The sequence below is a fragment of the Oryzias melastigma genome, linkage group LG9 (assembly GCF_002922805.2).
Source record: "Oryzias melastigma strain HK-1 linkage group LG9, ASM292280v2, whole genome shotgun sequence".
Taxonomy (NCBI): Eukaryota; Metazoa; Chordata; class Actinopteri; order Beloniformes; family Adrianichthyidae; genus Oryzias; species Oryzias melastigma.
In genome coordinates, this window is record NC_050520.1 from 18113869 (window position 1) to 18135250 (window position 21382).

Consider the following 21382-nt stretch of genomic DNA (forward strand, 5'->3'; position numbering starts at 1 on the left):
CATGACCAACTATAGCATGAAATAATACAATTTTTGGTCATATTATATCCTACAGTCAGTTGAGTTTGGTTCATTACAGTCTTAAACGTTTTGGCATCCAAAACCAGAAAGTATGTATTGTTATCATTAAAGAAAACGTTTTTTTCCCTTAAAGGTTGCATGGTGGTTAGCACTTTTGCCTCACAGTGAGAAGGCCCTGCTTTGAATCCTGGCAGGGATCTTTCTGTATGCAGTTTGCATGTTCTCCTTGTGCATTCATAGGTTTTCTCCTGGCACTCTGGCCTTTTTCTGCTGTCCAAAGATGTACATCGAAGGTCAACTGGTGACTAGTGTGAGTGTGTGGTTCTGTTCAATGGATAGACATACCCCTGGTGTTCAGGGTGTGCTTCACATTCACTCAATAGTGGCTGGGATAGGCTCCAGCAACCTTGGGATACCCAAAAGGGATGAAGAAGAAAGATGGATTTTTCACAATTATTCTTACCATTGGGTTTAACTTATGGAAAAACAAGACTTAGCGTATTAATCTAGTGGCCTGACTGAATGTAGTTCTTCAGTTTTTACCTCCTTTAACTATTAAGTTTTTTTTTAATCTGGTTGTGTATAAAATGTGAGACTTGCCATTTTTGCTACACAAGGACAGCCTCATATTTCTGTTTATGTGCTGTAACTTTTAGGTTTAAGGTGAGTAGAAATATCTTGACATCATGCAACGGAGGAGACCACAAACATTTAAGTTTTTAGTTGTTACCACATTTCATTCAATATGTGAAAAATGTCAAATCCAGAATTTTACATCTGATGATGAAACACTTTCTCTTACCCTCAAAATCATAAAGACGCTTTCAAGTTTAAAATTTGCATAGTGATTAAAAAATAAAATATTTAATCAAATGTAAGTGGCATTCATTAATAATCACATTTTTCTTCAATTAGTAATTGCCTAAGAAAAAACAAAAACCCAGACAATGAGAGATGATAAATGTACTGTTTATTTCAAAGTTTTACAAAGGCAATTGTGAATCTTTAAAGCTCATATATTGAGAAACATCTGTATTCCTGATGTTGTTAGCCCTTATCTGTAGCATAAGGCTAAACTAACTGAAAAAGCAGCAAACAAGTCTGCAACTCTGCTTAAAACGGCTTGCCAGCTTCGCTAAAATAAAGTCTTGCGTCATCATTCAAGTTTAAAATACTGCGTCTTTGTTGCAATAAATAGAAACAATCTCTCTCAAGATTCGTTAACATCTCAAAATCTTTACAGCAGAAGTACATTTGAAGTGATAAATACTGTTACAAAAAGCATGCGTCTGCATGAGCAAATGTAACAGGCTAAATATGGCTGGACTTGATGCTTGGAAAGATGTCTGAAAGCCGTCATCGTTCCAGTCCATGTGCAACGGGAGCCTGTCAGGTTGCTCCAAGCTAAAACTTTAAGGGGTTTGGTGTGGGAGGGGCGAGGGTTGGAATGTGTCACTGTAGCTTAGGTGCTTTTCTTTTTTTTTTGTTTAATTTAGGATGCAGCAGCCATGCGGACTCTCTCTGGGGGAAACAGCAGGACACTCTTTGCAGCTTTGATAGTGTTCTTCATTAGCATGGCCACAGTCATGGGTCCGACGCCTCCAGGAACCGGGGTGATGTATCCCGCCTTTTTCCTCACACCTGAATATGTGCAAGAGTTTGTTACTGACAGAACAGTCAAAGTTAGAAATTCTGAGATTCTGTTGCTTTGCTGTACCTTCAAAGTCCACATCTCCCACCAGCCTGTCCTTTCCTGTGACTGGGTCCTTCACGCGATTTATTCCCACGTCGATGACTGCTGCCCCCTCTTTGATCATGTCTGCTGTGATCAGGTTGGGAACCCCTGCAGTTCAATAGACACAAAAAATGAGATGAACTCCTCTAGAACAGGAAAAAAATGCTGAGATGTCACCAAATCATGTTTCTGCAAACAAACCTGCAGCAGCCACAATGATGTCAGCAATCTGGGCGTGTTGGCGAAGCTGTTCCTTTGGAGTGTAACGGTGAGTTATGGTGACTGTGGCGTCTCCTGTGGCAGAACCAGAAGGAGGATGATCACATCAACTCACTTCCCTATTGTACGATTACATAAGAGGGTCAAGAACAAGCACCGACCTCCCGGTCTCTCATGATGGCCGTCTGTGTGCAGCAACATGGCGATGGGCATGCCCACGTTCTTAGAGCGCCCTGCAACTAAGACGTTTTTGCCAAATGTGGGAATACCTGAAGACGAGAATTGATCATGAACTTTTGCTCAGAGATTTTACAATCACCTAAAGGATTTTGAAAGTACAACAATCCTGTTTACCTGTGCGTTGAATTATTTCCCAGACTCCCCAGGGAGTAGCAGGAAGCATGGTGGTCTGGTCCAGGCACATGCGGCCAACATTCACCACATGGAAGCCGTCCACGTCCTTGGCGGGAGCAACTGCGTTGCAGATTGTACGCTCATCAATGTGGTCTGTGAAAAGGAGGGGGGGGGTCAATCTTTGTGGGTGCGGAGAACAAAATCGGTTCAGTTTGTAGAAGGGATTTCACTCACCTGGCAGAGGTAGCTGGACCAGCAGGCCGTCCACACGGTGGTCCGTGTTCAGTTTGTCGATCAAGTCCAGCAGCTCCTCCTCACTGATGTCTGTGTGCTTGAGGATCGTTTCGCTTGAGATTCCTAAAGGGAATTAAAAAAAACAAACATAAATTTAAAAAAAAAAATCCACTGCGAACTCTTATGTGAAACTTCCTTAATCTTCTTGAAAAATCAAAACAATTTATGCTGCTTCAACAACAGATCAGCCGTTTGTTCCACTTACCAATTTCTGCTGCAGCCCGGGTCTTGTTGAGAACATAGGAGTGACTTGCTGGGTTGTCCCCTACAAGAATTACACTCAGGTGGGGTCTCCTGTTGCCATCTAAAACCCATTTCTCCACGTCAGCACGGGCCTCGTCCCGGATCTGACGGGCCAGCTTCCTCCCTGAGATAACCACGGCCTCCTGTCTGGGTCAGTAAATGAGGATTGACATGATTTAGGAGGACAGTTAGTACATATTCGAGTTAGACTCCACTATGTCACCAAACAGAGGTACAGTTACAGGTCTCTAAAATTAGAGGCAGCGGATCTCCAGCAGGTTGATACGTGACCTGTGGTTCAGTAGGGCCTGACATGCAACAGCTGAGATTGACTAGCGTGGAAGAAAAAGTAAACTAAAGGATGCTTTTGGCATTATATAAGACTCAACAGGAAATATGGCTGATAACTGTAAAGTAATGAACCATCATCAGTGATGTAACAGAGCGCTCCTCTGCCAGAACTAATTAAACCCCATAGAAAAAGGGTATGCTCCCTTTGGACTGGATATGCGCCTCGACTATGTCAAGAATTCAGGGCAACAAGATTTTACAAAGTAAAATCAAACAGTTTTGTTTACTTATTTATATTGTGAAAATTGAGAACTAATGTGATCCTTGCAGGTCTGGTTTAGTGCTTCATATTGGAGTAACTAATGCATAACACACCATAAGGTTAATTGGATAGTACTGCACGCAGATCATGTGCAAAAACCATCAGCTTCAACTTTCACACCACGTGTGAAACATTAGATCAATACGTGCATGTTGAGTCAAATGACATCCCGCACGTTTCCAATACAAACCTGCACGGGATTTGAAACTGTTGGCATGCTATTTTTAATCTGCCATTTACATCTAAACAGTATACAGTAATATACATGCATTTTTTTATTTCTTACATGCAAAAAGTAGCTCGGTGTTGGGTTACAAGCAGTTTGCTCGTGAGCCCCCTGGGCTGCAAACCCCCAACACTATTTCATCAGCCAGATTCTAGGCTGTTATTTTACCGGCATGACACTAGGGGGCGCACCGCGGGAAAAGATTCCCCACTGATATTAGGTACAAACCGGTACAAACCACGGGTGAAAAATTAAAGATTAGAGTCCTGAGTATTAAATAAAGAAAAATGATGAATAAAAACGTTGACATAAAATAAAAAAGTGAAGATGGATCGAAAGTTCCGCGTCTCAGGTCGTAAATGTGTTACTAAACGGACAGACTGCAGCAGATGGACGGTCGACTCACCTCGATGCGGACGTGTGCAGTTTACAGACTTGATGCTGGGAGTGCTGGCAGAGTTTCCTGAGAGTCCTGATGGCTGCCATTTCTGACCGAATTAGAGGGAAGGTGACAATATCGGCCGCGGGTTACGAAACGTTCTAACGCCCCGGCGAGACAGAGACCGTCTGGGAAGGAGGAAGGGGAGCAAAGGCGCTTTAAAAGCCTGGCCACGCCCACCCGCTTCCTGCGTCACACTTATCGGCGTCCGCCAGATCTTTTTCTATTTTTTTATTTATGTATTTATTGAATAGAGTTGCTACCCGTTACAAATAATCATACAAAGACAGACAAAATAAAAATTAAAGAGCTATCAGTCACAAATTTAAAAGGATGGGGATTTTTTAAAACAATGTTAAGTAATTTTAGCAGAAGAAACACTGACATGAAGTATTTTTAGGGAACGGTGTCTTCTGATTCTACACTCTAGTAATGAGTTGAATATATGAATATCGATTTATATATGTTTTAAACGTACTTCCCCGACGTGGCCACCAGGGGGCGACAGTCTTCTTTTCGAGTTGGTCGTCACAGATAGGAAACAGAGGAAGAGCCACTGTGGGTGCAGTTCGTGTTAGCATTGCAATTAGCAGGAAGTACTGACAAGTGGTTCGTTGTTATTTGTAAAACTAATTTTTCTGAGAGCTAAACTACTCACGAACACCCCTTTTGATCACTTCGTCACCAAACGTCTTCGCTACGATGAGCTTCTTGTTGTAAGTAAAGTTTTAAAGTGGCTTCCTGAGTTACAGCCGCAGTTTTGCGGTTACCGTTAGCTGCACTTCTACGAACTTCCACTGAGGGAAGTTACCATCGATAAAGAAAGAGCACCAACAAGAAAACGGCTTCATTTAATGCATTTTAGGATTATTGTATTCAGTGTCAGTTGATTATATGAAGCGTATTTGTTAGCTGTATTGTTCCACTTTCCCAGACTTCCCATTTAATAACTTTTTCTTTCGTTTGTGTATGCTATTTAGTAGTTAGCTTATTTTGCCATTAGTTCTGACAGATTTAGTCAGTCTTTAATTAATTGATATATTCTAAATATATTTTATTGGACACATCTAGTCTTACTGAGAGCTGCTTATACAAGCATCGAGAAAATAAACGATTCCTCCGGTTGTTTACAGCTGCCAGTGACATTTCCTGTGTAAGTCCTTGTGGGTAACCGCTAACTTGGTTATGATACAGATTGAAGAGTGACGTGTCTGTCACTGGAAACAAGATTAAAAATGTGGATTTTTAAGTGAAGATAAGCTAAAGTGATGTTATGACAACTACACATGCACTGTAAGCGATTCTAACCGCACAAACACAACAAAATATTATTTTTTGTGTCAAAGTTCATTAGAAGAAACTGCTTTCACTGGGATAAAATAAAATTTTTAAGATATTGTGCTTTAAAGTCATTTTAATTAATTCTAATACATAAATACACAGTCACAATTCAGAGGTCAAGCTGGACCCTGGCATTGCCGTAGCTCATTCTTTTCCTTTATCTTTTCATATCTCTGCAGTGGCAGTCGCTCATCTAAGACCTTCAAGCCGAAGAAAAACATCCCAGAGGGCTCCCACCAGTATGAGCTGCTGAAACACGCCGAGGCGACCCTTGGCAGCGGGAACCTGAGACAGGCTGTGATGCTGCCAGAAGGAGAGGACCTCAATGAATGGATCGCTGTCAACAGTGAGTGAACAAATAGTATAAAAAAATAAAGAAAATTAACAGCTCTCAGAATAATGTTGGTGATCCTTTCATCAAAGGTACTGGAGTTGTTGGCTACAAAAGTTAAAACCAACAATTCATTCAAAAACTGTCAGAAGCTTTATAGTTGTTTGAAATTGATGTGATGGGTGGAATGGATGTTGCTTACTATCTGCCATTTGGTCAGGTGTTCAAATTCTAGGCTAGAATACTTTTGAGATTTTGGTCATGACAGCAAACTGCGCATTTTCTCCTATTGTAAAAGGCATCTGTTAATGGTTGTGTAATGTATAAAGTGGGACCTAAATGAAAAAAAGTTTTATATAGAACAATCAACCTCCCTGATATTAAATTACCATCATAAACTGAGGATATTTGGTCTTTTCTACCCGCTCACAGCTGGAGTTTAGCTCAAGAAAATACATATCTTCACAGGAGACACACTATGATGTAAACTATGTCTGTACCCATACCTGAATATTGACATTTCAACATTGTACTGGTAGATTGTGGGACCACAGTAAACATATTCTTAGTTTAGGTTAATTTAATGATAATATATTTGTGTTTTTTTTTTTTCTTTTTATAGCGGTCGACTTCTTCAACCAAATCAACATGCTGTACGGTACCATCACAGAGTTCTGCACTGAGACCAGCTGCTCAGTGATGTCTGCTGGACCCAGGTATGTAAAACATCAGAATTATTGTCATGATAACATTTGAGACTTCTTGTTTGTTTTTAGTTCAAGATGTAAAACTGGAAGTAGCAGAAAGAAGGATGTTAAGGTTCTTTTTGGGAATAACAGAGATGGATTAGCTCATATTTTTGTTGAGGTTATTTTATAATAAAGCAGAATGAGAGGGTTTTTATGCATTAAGATATGGGACAGATGCTAAGGTTTGGTAGAAAACCTTAGAAGAAAGCCAGGTTTTGGATAGTATGGAAAAACATGAAAATGGTTAATGTGAAAGATGAAGATACAGACAACAATGTTAAACAATGGGAAAATGATTCACCAGCTACCTCTGTATGGATGTTGAAATATAAAAAACGAAGTCTTCAAATCTTTCTACTTCACATTTCCTTAGAATTAAATGTGTGTTTTGCGAGCTGGAACCTCGTTTTCCCCGTAAACACACTGAGGTTTGATTACTTGGAACAATCATTTTAAAGCAAAGAGGTATTGCTTCGTCAAAAAGGAGAAATATCAGATTTTACTTGACAACCCGAGATAGTTCTGTTTTTTTAGTTAAAGTCAGCACTGTTCAAAGATGTTTGCAGTCAAAATCCAATTTATTTTTCACATGTAATCAGCACGACTGACGTAGAGCCTGACACTGTTTTTCTCTGAGCTCCCATTATAACTTAAGGTAACAGTGAGTTGTGATATTGATTGTGTATTGTAGCAGGTCTCACTCTGGGAGAAAGTGTTCACTGATGCAGCAAAGCACAGACAGGGTGTTTATTTCTAGTCTCACAAACAGGAAGCTTTTTTAAATCGTTGTTTAGTTTAGCTGTTTAAAATGTTGACATGATAGTTCCCATAAATACAGGTTTGAAGTTAAATTAATATGAACATTATTGATCAATAGGAGCCATTTGTAAACAATGTGCAGACTAACTATTCATTTTATCTGTCTTTCTGAGAAGTGTTCTTTCTGCCTGAAACTCAAGCACAGAAAAATGCTTAGACTTAACTAACACTATCAAGGCTTCAGTTCACTGCTTGATTTATGCTTAATAAATGAAATTTACAGCATGTTTTATCCTGAGACATTTACAACCTGTAAAATGTGAAAATCCTCCCCATCAAAGAAGCCAAACTTTTGCTGGTTTAAGAGACTGCAGCAGTAAGTCTAATTAAACTCAAACGTTTCATCTTAGTCTTTCGTCTGACTGTCACATGAGGCATGGAAACAGGAATTAAACTTTTCACGAGGTCCTTGTAGAAGCTGTTTTACTTACAATCAGGCTGTGACACTTCCTCTATCCTTTTTCCTGCTTGGACAGTTTGAGCTCAGTTTCTAATCAGGAGAAGAAATTACTCTTTTTGCTTCCGTTTTGTATCAACACTATTAAGAGTTTCCCTTCAGATACTTCATTTCCTTCTGATTTTATAGCTCGTCTGCCAATAAACTAATGTGTTTGTGTTGTCACAGCAAATATAACCAACAGCTTCATTAATGGATGTCATTGTTTGTAGGTATGAGTACCACTGGGCCGATGGCACCAACATTAAAAAGCCAATCAAATGCTCTGCGCCCAAGTACATCGACTACTTGATGACCTGGGTGCAGGATCAGCTGGATGACGAGACGCTCTTCCCTTCCAAAATCGGTGAGTGAGATGAGATTGAGTCAGTTTTAACATTTAATTACATCTTCATTTATTAACAAAGATCAAAAAACTACAAAGTTCCTACAAACCAATGTGGAAAAGTTAGTGAATCGTTGAGATCCTATTAGTTCCAATATAGACTTTTATATAATTATCACTGTTAGTTACACAGTCTGATTTCTGACATTTTTTATTAACTTTGAATTTACTGAGGTCGTTTTGAAACAACAAACCTTTCATCTGCATTAAGATTGTCTAATTGAGCCGTTTTACTCATGCTTTCATTGATACAACCACCCTCCTTTAAGCTAAATTTGCTTACCAAAGCCATGCTAAATATAACAGTATGTAGGCCACAGACTGCCTCCCACTGCCCACACACTTTTTCAGGCTGCAGCATCCATCTAAGAAAACAATTCCCTTGGGTTTCTGCTAGAGCTGTTAAATGGAAGACAGGAGAACGCACAGACAATGAATGGCAGAGTAACAGTCCAGATATTCTCAGAATAGAGAGTGAAGGAAAAGATGAGCATGCAGATGCATCTTTGAAACAATGCTGTTTACATCTGCACATCCTGCTCTGTCTGCCCAATTCTGAACAAAGAGCAGATGGATTTAATGGAGTAGTTTAGTTAATGGATCTCTGGGAGTGTGTTGATCGAAAAAAAGTCTTTACTAATATCAACTACAAAGCAGGGTGAAGCACCTGTGAGAGTTTAGGATAAGTCCTTGTCAATCACACCATGCTGACCTTATCTTCTCACTCACAAGTTTTTAATTTAAACAAATGAAATGGATAAAAATGTTTAAACCTGGAGTATTAGGGAGTTTCCTCAGATTCAAAGTAATTAAAATTGATGCTTTCAGGTCAAAAAGTTTAGTCACACAATTCTACTTTCTTGTATTCATTAAATAAACATTCAGATTTGGCTCTGGATGTTTGCTGAGTTTGTGATCAAAGTAGTGAATTTTAAAGTAGAATCTTTAAACATTTGGTTATCAATAAAAGGTTTTAAGTGTCTGTTATGGTAAAAAAAATAATAATAATATTTAAGATAAATATTGTTCACCCTGCTGTAGCAGTCAGTTTGACTAACAACTTTTATGTTTTTTTTAAATGAAAATAAAACGTATATAAGCTTTTGACTGGGAGGTTCCCATACCAGACATGATCAGTAACCTGAGTTTGATGTACTCTTTTCTTCATCTGTCTTATAGGCGTTCCTTTTCCTAAGAATTTCATGTCTGTGGCCAAAACCATTTTGAAGCGCCTGTTCAGGGTTTATGCCCATATTTACCACCAACATTTTGACTCAGTGATGCAGCTGCAAGAGGAGGCTCACCTCAACACCTCCTTCAAGCACTTCATTTTCTTTGTCCAGGTAAAGTAAAGCACCAAATTATTCAGCAGATTTCTTTTTCACTGTAGAGTTAATTTTAAAGGTATGAAAAGGTTTTTAAAAATGTAGTATATAGTTTGATAATTGTCTTACTTAATTGTCTTACAATCTTTCAGGAGTTCAACCTCATCGACCGGCGGGAGCTTGCTCCACTGCAAGACTTGATCGAGAAGCTTGGATCCAAGGACAGATAGACACTCCTCTGTGCTATAATCACAGTTGTTCTATGCTTCTTCTGCTGAGATCTTCTACCTCTGTGACTTCCAGCCTCAACTCTTTAAGTCTGTGCCTCCTCCTTTGGATTTCCTTGAACGTCTGTGCTTGACTTCCAATTTTTATTCCTTTCTCGTATGCTGTCTTTGAGCCTTTTCTACAGTTTTAGCCATTATAGATTATATAAGAAAGTGTAGTTTAAAAAAAACAACATATTTTTCCACAGGACTGAATTTTATATTGGGCTAAAAAGTTGAAACCTGCTTCCTTTTTCATCACTTGCAATATAGAGTTAGAGTTGTGTAAACATTTTATAGTTATTGATTCACTGCTGTTCATTCTAGAGTCACAATGAATGACCAAATATCCTCCGTGCGTACAAGGAAGTGCAACAGGAAGGCTGGCAAAAAAAGTAATGAGATGGAATAGCTTGTAACAGCACAAAAAATGAAGGTAGGCGCAAATCAGAACAGGATTACAATGTATAAACTTCTTTATTGAATCTGCTTTCATGGTTCTCCTAATATTTCTTCGATTCACATCCAATATTTGAAGAGATGCAGCGAGTCATCAATAAGAAAGCTACAAAAAAAAGCAGGGAATAGCTGTTTTGCTTTAGCTTCACAATTTTGTTTTTGCACATTTTCTAAAAATGCTAAAATATGAGACGGCATACATAGTTACATTAGCTTTTATTTTCTTTTTTTCATATCAGAACCTCTGTTGGAGATGTAGTGGAGAGCTATATGGTAGAAACAATCATGCAAACAGAATGATCAATAATGTTGTTTTATTTGATTTCTAAGGTGATGATTAATTGTATACAAACACAAGTTTGTCCCTGTGCAGCTAATACTCTTGCTGAATGTTTTCCAGAGTTTCATCTGCAAAAGTTTCATATAACCCACTTCAGGTTGGACCTAAACTTGTTTCACAGAATTATTTTGCTAATGGATTAAATGCATCACAAGGAACTAAAAAGTGGAGTTTGAGACCATTTGTTTTATCATCATACATTCTTTTTTTTTTTGATAGTGTGTCGTCAAACCCAAACACGGACAGCAAAACTAACAATTTAAGCACATTTAAAAAAAAAAAAAGCATCTATAGTTTACTTCTTTTAGGGCACTAGTTAAATTTACAAGTATTCTTTTTTAATGGAATACTCAAACGTCTATCCAATCATTTACTCATGAACCCAATTTTCTTTTATCCTGTATTTCTTTTTTTTACAGCATACATTTTTAATGTTCTGTTACATCTTGTCATCAAATTGTAAAGTGGTGACTTTATTTTTAAAATCTTACAAGGAAAAAGGGCTTAGAAGCAAATTTAAATTGTTTTTACAATATTTGTCTTATCTTTGGGTTTGTAGGATATATTTGCAAATATTTGCTGTACATAGGATCAGTGTTTTACCTTAACAGGACTGTGCCTTACAATAAAATGTCGGACATGACAGTATTGGTGAATCAAAAAAATTCAATAAAAACAGATTAGACAAAACAGATGGTGAATGTCCTTTATTTATTTGCTTTTTTTGTTTATTTACTTATAGTTCTGTGCAGTTTTTAACATAATGCTGACACCAAGCTGCATAATATACATTTTGAGAATTTATAATATAATGCAACATTAAAACAGAAAAACGAATATTTAAAAAAATCACATAATGCCTACGATGCTGGATGTAGGATAAAGCTTTACGCAGGATCTTTAATCCACCAATCATTTTTGAGTTATCATCTTGTGTTAATTTATGCCCTGATTTTTGTCTTGCAGTCAAAAAATACATGTGCATCTTGGATAGAGCTAATTTTTCTCGCAAAAAATGTTACTCATTTACTCAATTATTGAGAACGAGAGCGGGTTAAAACCGTATCTGAAGAGAATTTTATACATTCTGAAAAATCTGCGCCTGTAAGTCTTTACTTGGGGGAAAATTCTGGGGACGGAGAAGGCCGCACGAAGAAAGAGGAAATAACAGTTTAGACTGGTTTTCATCTTTATCAAGGGAACATATTAAACTGACCAAAGGTAAAATTTAAAACTCTCATGATTAATTGTCTTTATTCGCAAAATAAATCGTTAAATTTGCTTCCCCACGTGACGTTTGTAAAGTAAGCTGTAGATTAAAACTGTTGACGATATTTTAGCGATTTGTATTGGATATTTTTTTGTAAATAATGCTATGCTAGCTAGCCAAAAGAGAGAAAAAAACATTGTATGTGTTCTTTTTAAATAGTACAAAAGCCCTCTATTGGTTAAGGTTGACGTGTTCGGTGTTTGTCGGAATAAAATATTTACTGGCTTCCCGTAAACCCTCAAAGGAAAGGGTTCTCGGCTGGTTTCGGTTTTTAACTAAACAAATTAACCTGGGGTATACATACAGTATATATACGGCTTCACTACTACAAATATTGAAAAACCAGAAGAAGATACAATGTTCATCTCGTTGGAGCAACGAAGAATGTTCCATTTTGTTTTATGTTTAATGGCTACTTGTTGTTTTTAGGCTTTCCTGAAGTCATGGCAGACGAAGAAAACACCCTGTATTGTGGCAATTGGTAAGTGTGAATCGATTGAGACGTTAGTTTATACGGCAGGTCTTGTAAGCAGTCCTCTCTGTTTTTTCTAAAGTAAACGTGACATTCCTGAGGCCAATTTTACCACACACGAGATTCACTGTCGCAGAAAAATTGTCCTGTGTGACGTGTGCCAGGAGCCCGTACCCCGATCCGACCTGGACGAGCACCGGCTGCAGGAACACACGGAGGTAGATATGAGCCCATCATTCATGGATGCTGGGACATTTACACTTTATACAGTGATTTTGAGGACTAAAATCCTTCAGATGTAGCATGATTGGGATGACAATTTGCCATTGATTCTAGAGATGGTGGGGTCTGTGCTGCACCATAAATCCAGCTCTACATGTAATAACAAAACCCATTTTAATTAAAATAGTATTTTTAACATGTTTGTTTAGCCCTTCTCCTGTGATGGAGGGTATATCTTAGGAAAATTATGCTTAAAACTTGATTTATGAGTCTTTCTTGATTTAAATTGTGTTGAATCACAAGCAGATGCAAAGTTACCACTGGAAAAAGCTTGTAGCTGTGACATAGAAGCTACTACGGCAAGTCAGAAGTTTCCTGCTCCACTCCATTCCGATGCATTCACTTGCAGACGACTAGATCCATGTCTTTGTTTTCATTGTTTGAGCTGGCATTTAGCTCAAAACTGTACCATTTTTTTTTTTGTTGCACTAGTATTGTTGGGTTGTGATTGACTTTAAGCTAGCAGGAGAAACGGGAAGTAGAATTTTTGAGAAACTCCTGCCACTCTGCAGAAACTATGTCTAGATATTGACACAGGTTTTTTGATTTCGACAAAAAAAATGGCAAAATCATAATTAAAAGAGCAAAAGATTATCAGACTGGAACTTTAAGTTTAAATTTCAAAACTATTTTTTTTTAGCTCCACCCACCAGGTGTATCTATGGAAGTTTGCCCGTTTTGAATTATTACAAAGTGAAAACATTTGCACTTTTTCAGTGTAAACTCCTTTATTGTTTCAGATTACATGCAAATGTGGAATGAAGGTTGAGAAAAATCATGTTGATGTACATCAGGTATGGTCAAGAATTTTTTTGCTTTCAATACATCATAGATGTAAAGTATAAGTGAGGAACTTTGAATGAATTCTTGTCTACAAAGATTTATTTTGTTAAAAAAGTAGAATAAAGTATTTAACTATGTTGTTAATTTCTGTTAATCTATTTGTTTCTTTAAGAATTCTGAATGCTCACAGCGACTGGTGTCCTGCCCGTACTGTGATCTGGAGCTTGCTTTTAGTCATTCTAAAGAGCACGAGGACTATTGTGGCACACGGACTGAGCCTTGTCCGCACTGCAAGTGCAACGTGATGCTGCGTGAACAGGTTGTACATCCCGCCTTATGTGGAAGCCTCACACCACCTCAAGAGAAGAACAACAGCAGGATGAGTCGCACCGCGGCAGAGCGAGAGTCTTCAGATGCATGGTTTGAAGCTCACTCCATCAGGAACCTCCTCAGACCCCAAGAAAGAAGCGTGAAGAATAATAACGTTGGTGCGTCAGCTCAGCAGTCTTTTCCTCCAGCGTTTAATCCTTCAATGTACAACACTTCAAGAGCAATGCAGGCTTCAAGAGACTGGAAGAATGCTGCACCGCAGAACACAGGGTTTAGCCACTGTGAGTGCAGTATTATTCGTGAAGAGATTAGGCTATATTTATAATTTAATCATTTATATATTGAAGCCATTCTTGCATATAGTAAAATGTGATTTTCGAAAATGTATATTGATCAAATGTTCTGTTCTTTCTAGGTCACAGTGATTTCCTGCATGGAAGCAGCAGTAATGCCAGATCCCACAGTGAGAGTCCATCAGACGAGGACTCCCCCGGCCTCGACTACATGTTGGCTCTCAGCCTGCAGGGGGACGGAGAACCAGTGGCAGGAGGTGTGGACGGCAACGTGTGGAGTGACATCTGGGACCACAACATAGGGAAGTCAAACACATCGGGAAACCCTTCCTTTTCTCTTCCCAACAACAATTACTCGAACTTCAGTGGAGGAACGGTCACGAGTGCGGTTCAGGATTATGACCAAACAGGTTAGATTAGAGTAAACTAGAATTTTTTTCATTGTTCTGCAAGATGGTTGTCATTACAAACTTTTTCTTTTTAGATACCATGTTGCCTTGTGAGTTCTGTGAAGAGCTGTTTCCTGAGGACGACCTCATTTTGCATCAGGTTTGTGAATGTTTTTGGATTCATTTTTGACTTAAACCAATTTATAGTGTTTTCAATCAAGTAAAAGCTTAAATTTCACTTTGGGCTGTAGTAGATCTGATCAATGACTGAAAGATCGGCAGATCAGTGACAGAGTAGAGGTATTTATCATCCAATATTAAGAAAATTTAAGTTAAATTTAACAAATTGGTTAAAAGATTTTAAGCTTTTTAAAGAGTTTGAACTAACATTTGTTAAATCTTAAAACAAAGTTTGAAAATGTTGTTTTATTCTACATTTTTCTACATTTTCTTGAAGACCAATAAATAAAAAATATGAAAATAAGAACAGATGGTGTTAATACTGCAGCTTTAGTTTTTTTTTGGTTCTTTTTTTAATATACTCAGTTTTCTATGGAAAAGTTGCATTTTGTTGCAGCACCTTTAGCTTTGAGTGTGACGCACATTTTTAGAAAGCTGTTTTTAATCTCACAGCATTTGTTCTGCCTTTTTTCTGTGTAATTTCTTTGGTCAGGCTGTCATATTTTACAGAAGAAGGGAGTGCTGAATTACTGTGATTGATAATTTCTTTAGTAAATCCCCAAAATAGCCTTTAGAGTTCAGCTCTTGACATTGTGGTGTATCCGAATTCCTTCACTACTCAATACATAGTGCACTATATGGTGCCTTTGCCATTTTATAATGCTGCTTGAATCTACAATTCCAAAATCAAGTGCCCTAGAAATTTCCCAGAGGTCTTTGTGAAAAACCACTGTGCATCGATGCTAACTATATTAGTGAATATAGACCACAATGCATTGCGTTTGAGCAATATTTGCAGAAAAAATGTGTTTAAATGCAATTTTTTAACAAACCATCCACATTTTTATCATCAGAACACAGTGGAGACATAAATGGACACTGTGAAATGTTTGTATTGATTAGATTTTCCCTTCATGAATTCTGTGACGTCATATCTGCCGTTTAGAAGAAAAAAAGTAGCGAGCGTGTATCTAAATTGCTTTTAAAACCCAGGGCACTAGATAATCGGCGCTGTATATTTTTTTAGTAGTTATAGGGATTAGGGTGGGAATTCTGACATAGTCATGATTATTTTGTTTGGATGCAGACTGTTGCCAAACCTTCACCTGACTGAGAGGAACTTTGTCCGTTTCTCTTCTTTATCCTGATTCAGCTCCAGTTTGGAACATGATATTTTAGTTTTTTTTTTTCCTTCCTAAATAAGGAAAATTAGAGTTTTTTTCCCGGTTAAAACTTTTTTTTTTCTGCCAAACCAGGAATCAAGTAGTTTTACTTCTGAGTAGGAAAAAACTCACAAGAAATAACTATAATTTCATAATTTGTTTTTTAGTGTAATATATGATCATATATACAGTATATGCCAATATGTATGTCACAAAAGTGAGTACACCCCTCACATCTCAGCAAACATTTAGTTATATCTTTTCACAGGACAACACTGCATAAATGACTGTTTGACACAATGAACAGTAGTCAATGTAAAGTTAGTATAGCAGTGTAAATTTATTGTCACCTCAAAATAACTAAAATTACAGCCAATAATAGCTGAACCCCCTGCAACAAAAGTGACAAACATTTTAGCTCTAGAATATAAAGTAACCATTAGAGATAAAAAACATGGATAGCATTTTTCCTGATCTTGATCGTGCTAGTTTTTCTTTTTTTGGGTGGGGAACTCTGTGCTTGTTTGCATTTTGAATTCTGTATTTTTGAATGTTCGAGGGTTTAAACAGGTGTGATTTTTTTTTTTTTAACTCGTTTCCTTTGTAGTTTATTTAAAGACACAGCTTCTGCTTTTATAATGGTCTTCTCTTTTTCATTTAGACCGGTTGCAGTCCAACTTCAGCCTTTGCATCTTTTAGCAAGCGTCCCACTTCTCCACCCAAAGATGAGAAGATGACCAGGAACGCTTCAGGAGTGATTCAAAGGCTTCCCAACACACTTGCGGCCAACGTTCCAGCCTTTCCCCGATCCATGTCTCCAACATCCTACAGTCCTCCAGTCAGTCCACTAGAGGGCGATGTGGTCATTCCATGTGAATTCTGTGGCATCGCTTTGGAAGAAGCTGTTGTCTTTCACCATCAGGTAGGGCTCTAATTACTGCATTTAGCCAAATAAGTTTGGTTTAAAGTTTCATTTCCATGACTCCAAACAGTTTTAACAAGATATATATAATAATTTGATTTTGTTTTATTTTCAGGATAAATGTGACATGCGGCCTGAAATCGCTCACCCTCTGAATAATACTGAAAGGCCATCCACAAGGAAACCTCTCAGTGCTTTTATGCACGGTTCTCCAGAGTTCCAGAGAAGAGTGAAGCACCAAGGTAAGCTGAAAATTTTCCTTAAATTCTAACCCATACTGATCATCATAAATGCAGCTTTTTCAAAGGGGCTTAACCTGGTGCAAATAGATCTTTTGACTATTTTCCAAAAAGTACCTCAATGTTTTATTTATTTAGAGTTTAGCACACAAAGTAAATACCCGATTAAAAGAAATAACACTTGTACTGTGTGTACATCCATTCAGCTGATGTCTTGGATGAGGACTTTGACAGGAACAATTTGCCAAACCTGGGAGGATGGCAGAGAAGCTACCCCGGACCTCCAAATCAGAGAAAGACTCCCAACTATGACATATCTGTGAAACACAGATCACAGCAGGGCAGCGACACGGACGCCGATCGTTTATCTTTTGGCGACGCTGGCATGCCCGATTCTGCTTCATTAAAGGGGTTTGTGTTCTATTAAAGAGTAAACATTTTCCTTACTAAACCCCTGTTTTGCCTTTGCTAAAATTCCTTTTTTCCCACCAGACTTCATATCCAAGACAACAGAGAAGAAAGAAGGAATAGAAGGAATCCAATGACAAAGGTTCATTTAATTTTAGTTTGAATCTCACTCAGGTTGAATGACAGGAAGTACAACAAAAATCATCACAGCACATTCATTTAAGTAAAAAGACTGAAATTTTATTGTTTATATACATTTATAATCTTTAAAATGTGAATGAAAGGGACATTATTTCGTGTATTTTATAGTACTATTAAAAAAGAATGGCTGAAGTAGATCTAATTTTCCCCTAACAGATCTAAAAAAATAGTCTTTATTTGTTGTTCTCTTGATGAATGATGCTTTTCTCTTTCTTTATGACGATAGCGTTCTTAAGCAAACGTGAACCAGTCATAATTTGTGTTTCTTTTCTAGTCAAACAAGGACCAGACGGAGGAGCAGCAGGACAAGTGAGGGCAAGAAATGAAGGGAAAGACCAAATAAATAAGTCTACTTTTCCTGTATCCTGTTTGCACACTTTTTAAAATCTAAAACAGTTAATAAGTTGATAAGTGCCTGTGGGAGCTGTAGTATCTATCAGTTTATGTTCAGTTAAATCGTTTAGTTAGCTCATTCAAATGCAACATAATTTGAAAGCTGTTTTTTTGTTTGTTTATTCTGGACTCCCGTATTATTAAGTTCTGTCCATGTTTTTATTCTTCAAATGTTTTTGTTGATTTGCTCGAATATGACTTGTTGAAAAACAGACACTATGATAAATGTTACTTTATTCTGCAGATTAGTTATTGCTTAAAAACATTTTGTTCTGACCAGTTGGCTATTTCTTTAAAGTTGCATTTTTAACAAACATTAAGCACTTTGATAAATGAATTTGCTAAAAAGGGCTCGGGGAGCAAATTACTTGGTTATACATATTTGATTATGGTAAAAGTATTCCATTGATAATTCCTTTTTTTTACCTTTTAGACATTTATGTCCTTGTCATTGATTTCATGTTATCACTATTAATCTTTTTTTATTTACCTTGTAAGTGTGTGTCTGTTGTAATGTTACAATAGCTTTAAAAGCAACATGTCATCTGTTTAATCCTTTTTATAAGTAATCTATGAAGTTGCTTTGCCTCCTTAATTGAATTTAAGGTCGATGTGTTTTGTAACACTTTATAAATGTGCATGCATTCCAATAGGCACTCACAGATGCTGCAAGTTCTGCCTTTTTTTAATCAACAACCTTAAGTAAAGAGCAGCGAACGGTGGTGAGATCACTTGATGTGTTGTTGAATTAGTGGCACTCATGGCATGCTGTTAAATGTTCTAGTTAAGAGAAACTTGTTATCCTTTTGTGGTAATTAAATGTTTTAAGAGGGACATTGTTGACTTTGATTTCTTTTAAATGCTACATACAAGAAACCAATAAAATACCAATAAACATGAAGCTTAAATGTTTTGGAATGCTTTTGACACTTGGAAACATCAATCATTCTAACATAAATTTATCTTATTGTTACAAATAATAATAATAAAAAAAGATTTAAGGGAAAATGGGTTGAGTATTAAAATAAAGTAAGCTAATAAAATGTGTAGCAAAAAATAATTTACAACCAAAAAGAGTGAATTCTCCAAACAAAATAAATTGATAAACTTATTGCAAATCAGTAATAAGCTGATAACCATGTGATTTCTATTTAGATTTTGAGTTTTATTCATGGGTCATTTTATGTCTCATTTTGTTTGGTCCAAGGAGTCGGGAGAGTTGATGGGATTCTGTGAGTTTAATCATTTTATTTTTAATTGTTTCAAACCTTTAAAGCACTTTGTGTGGCTGCGGCATGAAAAGTGATTTGAATTTAAGCTTAAATAATAAACTAAGTGGCCACCTCTCATGTTTGAAGTATTGAAACAAAAAACAAAAAAACTCAAATGAGAACACAACTGTGCTGGTTAAAGAGAATAGGCCTACTATCACTATAAATCTAATTTAGGGATGATTGCTGTTTCAGGAACTTTTACTTTGTTAAGGCAATGAAATGGACTACAGAGCTCTGGACATGACATAAAACATTGATAAATTGTTCCCTCAATTTAGCATTTTGTGCACACAAGTTGTTATTTTGTGCACAACTTGCATAAGTTAGCATTTTGTTAGTGCATTGTGCTGCTGTCCGGGCTTTTTCTTTTTAACTTTATTGAACAAGTATACAAGTATACATAGTATAACACAAAAAATGCTAACTTGTGTGCACAAGTTACTATCTAATGTGCACAGGTTAGCTTTTGTGTGCACAAGTTAGTAGTAGGTTATGCAGAAATCAAAATGCGTATTTTGCTATTTTGAAAGTTTTTTCTTTTTTACTTTGTTTAACAAAATGCAAGTATGCAACATGACTTGTGCACAAAATGCAAACTTCTGTGCACAAAATGCTAACTAGCTGTCAGAGTTTGAGTGAACAAAATGCCAACATGTGGGCACAAAATATAAATTTGTGAGCACAAGTTAGATTTTTTTAGCATAAAACATAACTTGAGTGCACAAAATGCTAATTTAAGGGAACATTTTTTTCTTTCAATTGTATGTCCAAGGATCCATACTAAATAAATCAAGTTGTGAGCAAAATTAGTTCAACAAAAATATTTCTGTATATTTCAGTTAAATATATTGAATTTCATAGTGTATGGTTGCGTAAATGTTAAATTCCCTGGTTTCCGCTTCAAAAATTCCCAGAAGTTATCAGAGCACTCGGTGTCACTAATCACCCCCTATACAAGGAGCGCGAGGGGCGTGGCCACAACTTTTAAGTGGGAATTCTCAGTTCAAAAAGCCGAAAACGTCTCACAGCGTGAGAGTGGAGCGCTCCTACTGCGGGTATTCCTTCAAAACATGCGCTTTGTGCGCAAAATAACTCATCATTTCTGATCATTTTGAAAGAAAACAAGTAAGTTTTGCGACAGACTCGAGGGAGTCCCGGGAAGACGAGAAGGACCATCGGTTACTCGTTGCTGAGCGGCGGACACCTTCACAGCCTCCGTAACCGTCTCACCTGAGGCTGACAGCACCGCTCAGGATGTCCGTGGAGAGTTACTCAGCGCTGGACGAGACCTCCCTGCGAGCCTTGGTTAGTAAACACCCTGGAGAACTTTTTTTTTTTAAGCAGCTAAATTTACATCTTTTTCTTTAACAAAATAACTTAATTTGAAGATTTTCAATGAAATACAGCATTAAAACTTTAAATATTTTATAAGAAAACACGAATGTCCTTTTACAGTAATACATCTTCAGTATTGATTGTTCATTTGCTTTGCCTGAGTAACATGCAGGTATGGGATCTGCACTGCACAGTATTAAGGTTAATCCTGATGCGCGCTGCAAACACTCACTGCTTTATTTGCTCTGTCTGGACAGTAAATCCTCAGTGATAATCCCAAGGTGGTTGGAAAACCAACTTCCAATGTGTCCTTTAGGTGTCTGGGAAAGGATCAACACAAACAGCCTTTGATTGTTCATTGAAATTGTTTATTAGCCCTTATTTTGTGTCCGGGCCATATTGACCCATGAGTCAAAATTGATCCAATTTATAAAAAGATCTCATTTATACAGAGTGCTACAAAACACTTAAATTCAATTAAAGAGGCAAAGCATGGGTCAATTTGACCCGAACGCATTATAACACTATACTTCCTATAAATAAGACTTGGAGGATGTGATCTGCTCCCTTTGAGAACATTTTTTTAACCTTCTGGAAGACACAACAGGTTATAACAGGTTTAGCAAACAGCTGTTCAGTCGTCATAAGACTGCTGTGGTTTGGCATTAGAAAAATGTTCATGGTGTTTGTGTGAGCAGATGATTTGAAAATCGAGCATGCAGATGGAGGTTCTGTCATCGCTCGTGTCCACATCCATCTGTGAGTCAGGAAAGGGAAGCATCATCTCATCCCGAGCGACAGTGATTCAAACACCTGGAACTCAGACACGCTT

The 21382-nt window shown here is 37.3% G+C and overlaps 4 protein-coding genes across 10 annotated transcripts in view; 3 read left to right on the plus strand and 1 right to left on the minus strand.

Annotated features, from left to right (window-relative positions):
• Nucleotides 1–971: 971 nt before the first annotated feature.
• Nucleotides 972–4303, minus strand: mthfd2 (methylenetetrahydrofolate dehydrogenase (NADP+ dependent) 2, methenyltetrahydrofolate cyclohydrolase). The gene is made up of 8 exons (XM_024274963.2): nt 4112–4303; nt 2829–3013; nt 2564–2686; nt 2330–2482; nt 2137–2244; nt 1958–2050; nt 1739–1864; nt 972–1662 (listed from the first exon to the last, which is right to left on the minus strand). Exons 1-8 carry the CDS (start codon nt 4189–4191, stop codon nt 1514–1516), a joined length of 1017 nt encoding a protein of 338 aa, XP_024130731.1. The 5' UTR covers nt 4192–4303; the 3' UTR covers nt 972–1513.
• A 354-nt stretch (nt 4304–4657) lies between these two features.
• Nucleotides 4658–11306, plus strand: mob1a (MOB kinase activator 1A). The gene is made up of 6 exons (XM_024274964.2): nt 4658–4860; nt 5665–5831; nt 6439–6532; nt 8054–8187; nt 9406–9569; nt 9704–11306. Exons 1-6 carry the CDS (start codon nt 4847–4849, stop codon nt 9779–9781), a joined length of 651 nt encoding a protein of 216 aa, XP_024130732.1. The 5' UTR covers nt 4658–4846; the 3' UTR covers nt 9782–11306.
• Nucleotides 10116–18842, plus strand: trafd1 (TRAF-type zinc finger domain containing 1). 4 transcript variants are annotated; one of them, XM_024274959.1, is made up of 12 exons: nt 10116–10253; nt 12316–12367; nt 12441–12576; nt 13381–13434; nt 13596–14034; nt 14169–14456; nt 14531–14595; nt 16440–16700; nt 16816–16942; nt 17146–17350; nt 17432–17489; nt 17823–18842. In XM_024274959.1, exons 2-12 carry the CDS (start codon nt 12330–12332, stop codon nt 17859–17861), a joined length of 1710 nt encoding a protein of 569 aa, XP_024130727.1. In that variant the 5' UTR covers nt 10116–10253; nt 12316–12329; the 3' UTR covers nt 17862–18842. The 4 variants fall into 4 exon arrangements, with proteins under 4 accessions (XP_024130727.1, XP_024130730.1, XP_024130726.1 ...); XM_024274962.2 differs by lacking the exon at nt 10116–10253 and adding an exon at nt 11585–11837 and having other exon boundaries at nt 13596–13911; XM_024274958.2 differs by lacking the exon at nt 10116–10253 and adding an exon at nt 11586–11837.
• Nucleotides 18843–20160: 1318 nt separating this feature from the next.
• The window catches only part of smtnb (smoothelin b), a 42799-nt gene continuing 41577 nt past the window's right edge, over nt 20161–21382 (plus strand). For all 4 annotated transcript variants that reach the window (XM_024275423.2, XM_024275422.2, XM_024275426.2 and 1 more), the window contains exon 1: nt 20161–20520. In XM_024275423.2, the coding sequence (XP_024131191.1) occupies nt 20470–20520 (51 nt within the window). In that variant the 5' untranslated portion in view covers nt 20161–20469. The remainder of the gene's footprint in view (nt 20521–21382) is intronic.

Coding starts and splice junctions, on each gene's coding strand:
- mob1a (XM_024274964.2), top strand. Junction 6,533..8,053: donor GTGATGTCTGCTGGACCCAG/GTATGTAAAACA, acceptor CATTGTTTGTAG/GTATGAGTACCACTGGGCCG. Junction 9,570..9,703: donor ACTTCATTTTCTTTGTCCAG/GTAAAGTAAAGC, acceptor ACAATCTTTCAG/GAGTTCAACCTCATCGACCG.
- mthfd2 (XM_024274963.2), bottom strand. CDS start 4,191: ATGGCAGCCATCAGGACTCTCAGGAAACTCTGCCAGCACTCCCAGCAT. Junction 2,483..2,563: donor GGTCCAGCTACCTCTGCCAG/GTGAGTGAAATC, acceptor TCCTTTTCACAG/ACCACATTGATGAGCGTACA. Junction 2,051..2,136: donor CCATCATGAGAGACCGGGAG/GTCGGTGCTTGT, acceptor GTTCTGCCACAG/GAGACGCCACAGTCACCATA.
- trafd1 (XM_024274959.1), top strand. CDS start 12,330: ATGGCAGACGAAGAAAACACCCTGTATTGTGGCAATTG. Junction 14,035..14,168: donor GAACACAGGGTTTAGCCACT/GTGAGTGCAGTA, acceptor TGTTCTTTCTAG/GTCACAGTGATTTCCTGCAT. Junction 14,457..14,530: donor TCAGGATTATGACCAAACAG/GTTAGATTAGAG, acceptor TTTTCTTTTTAG/ATACCATGTTGCCTTGTGAG.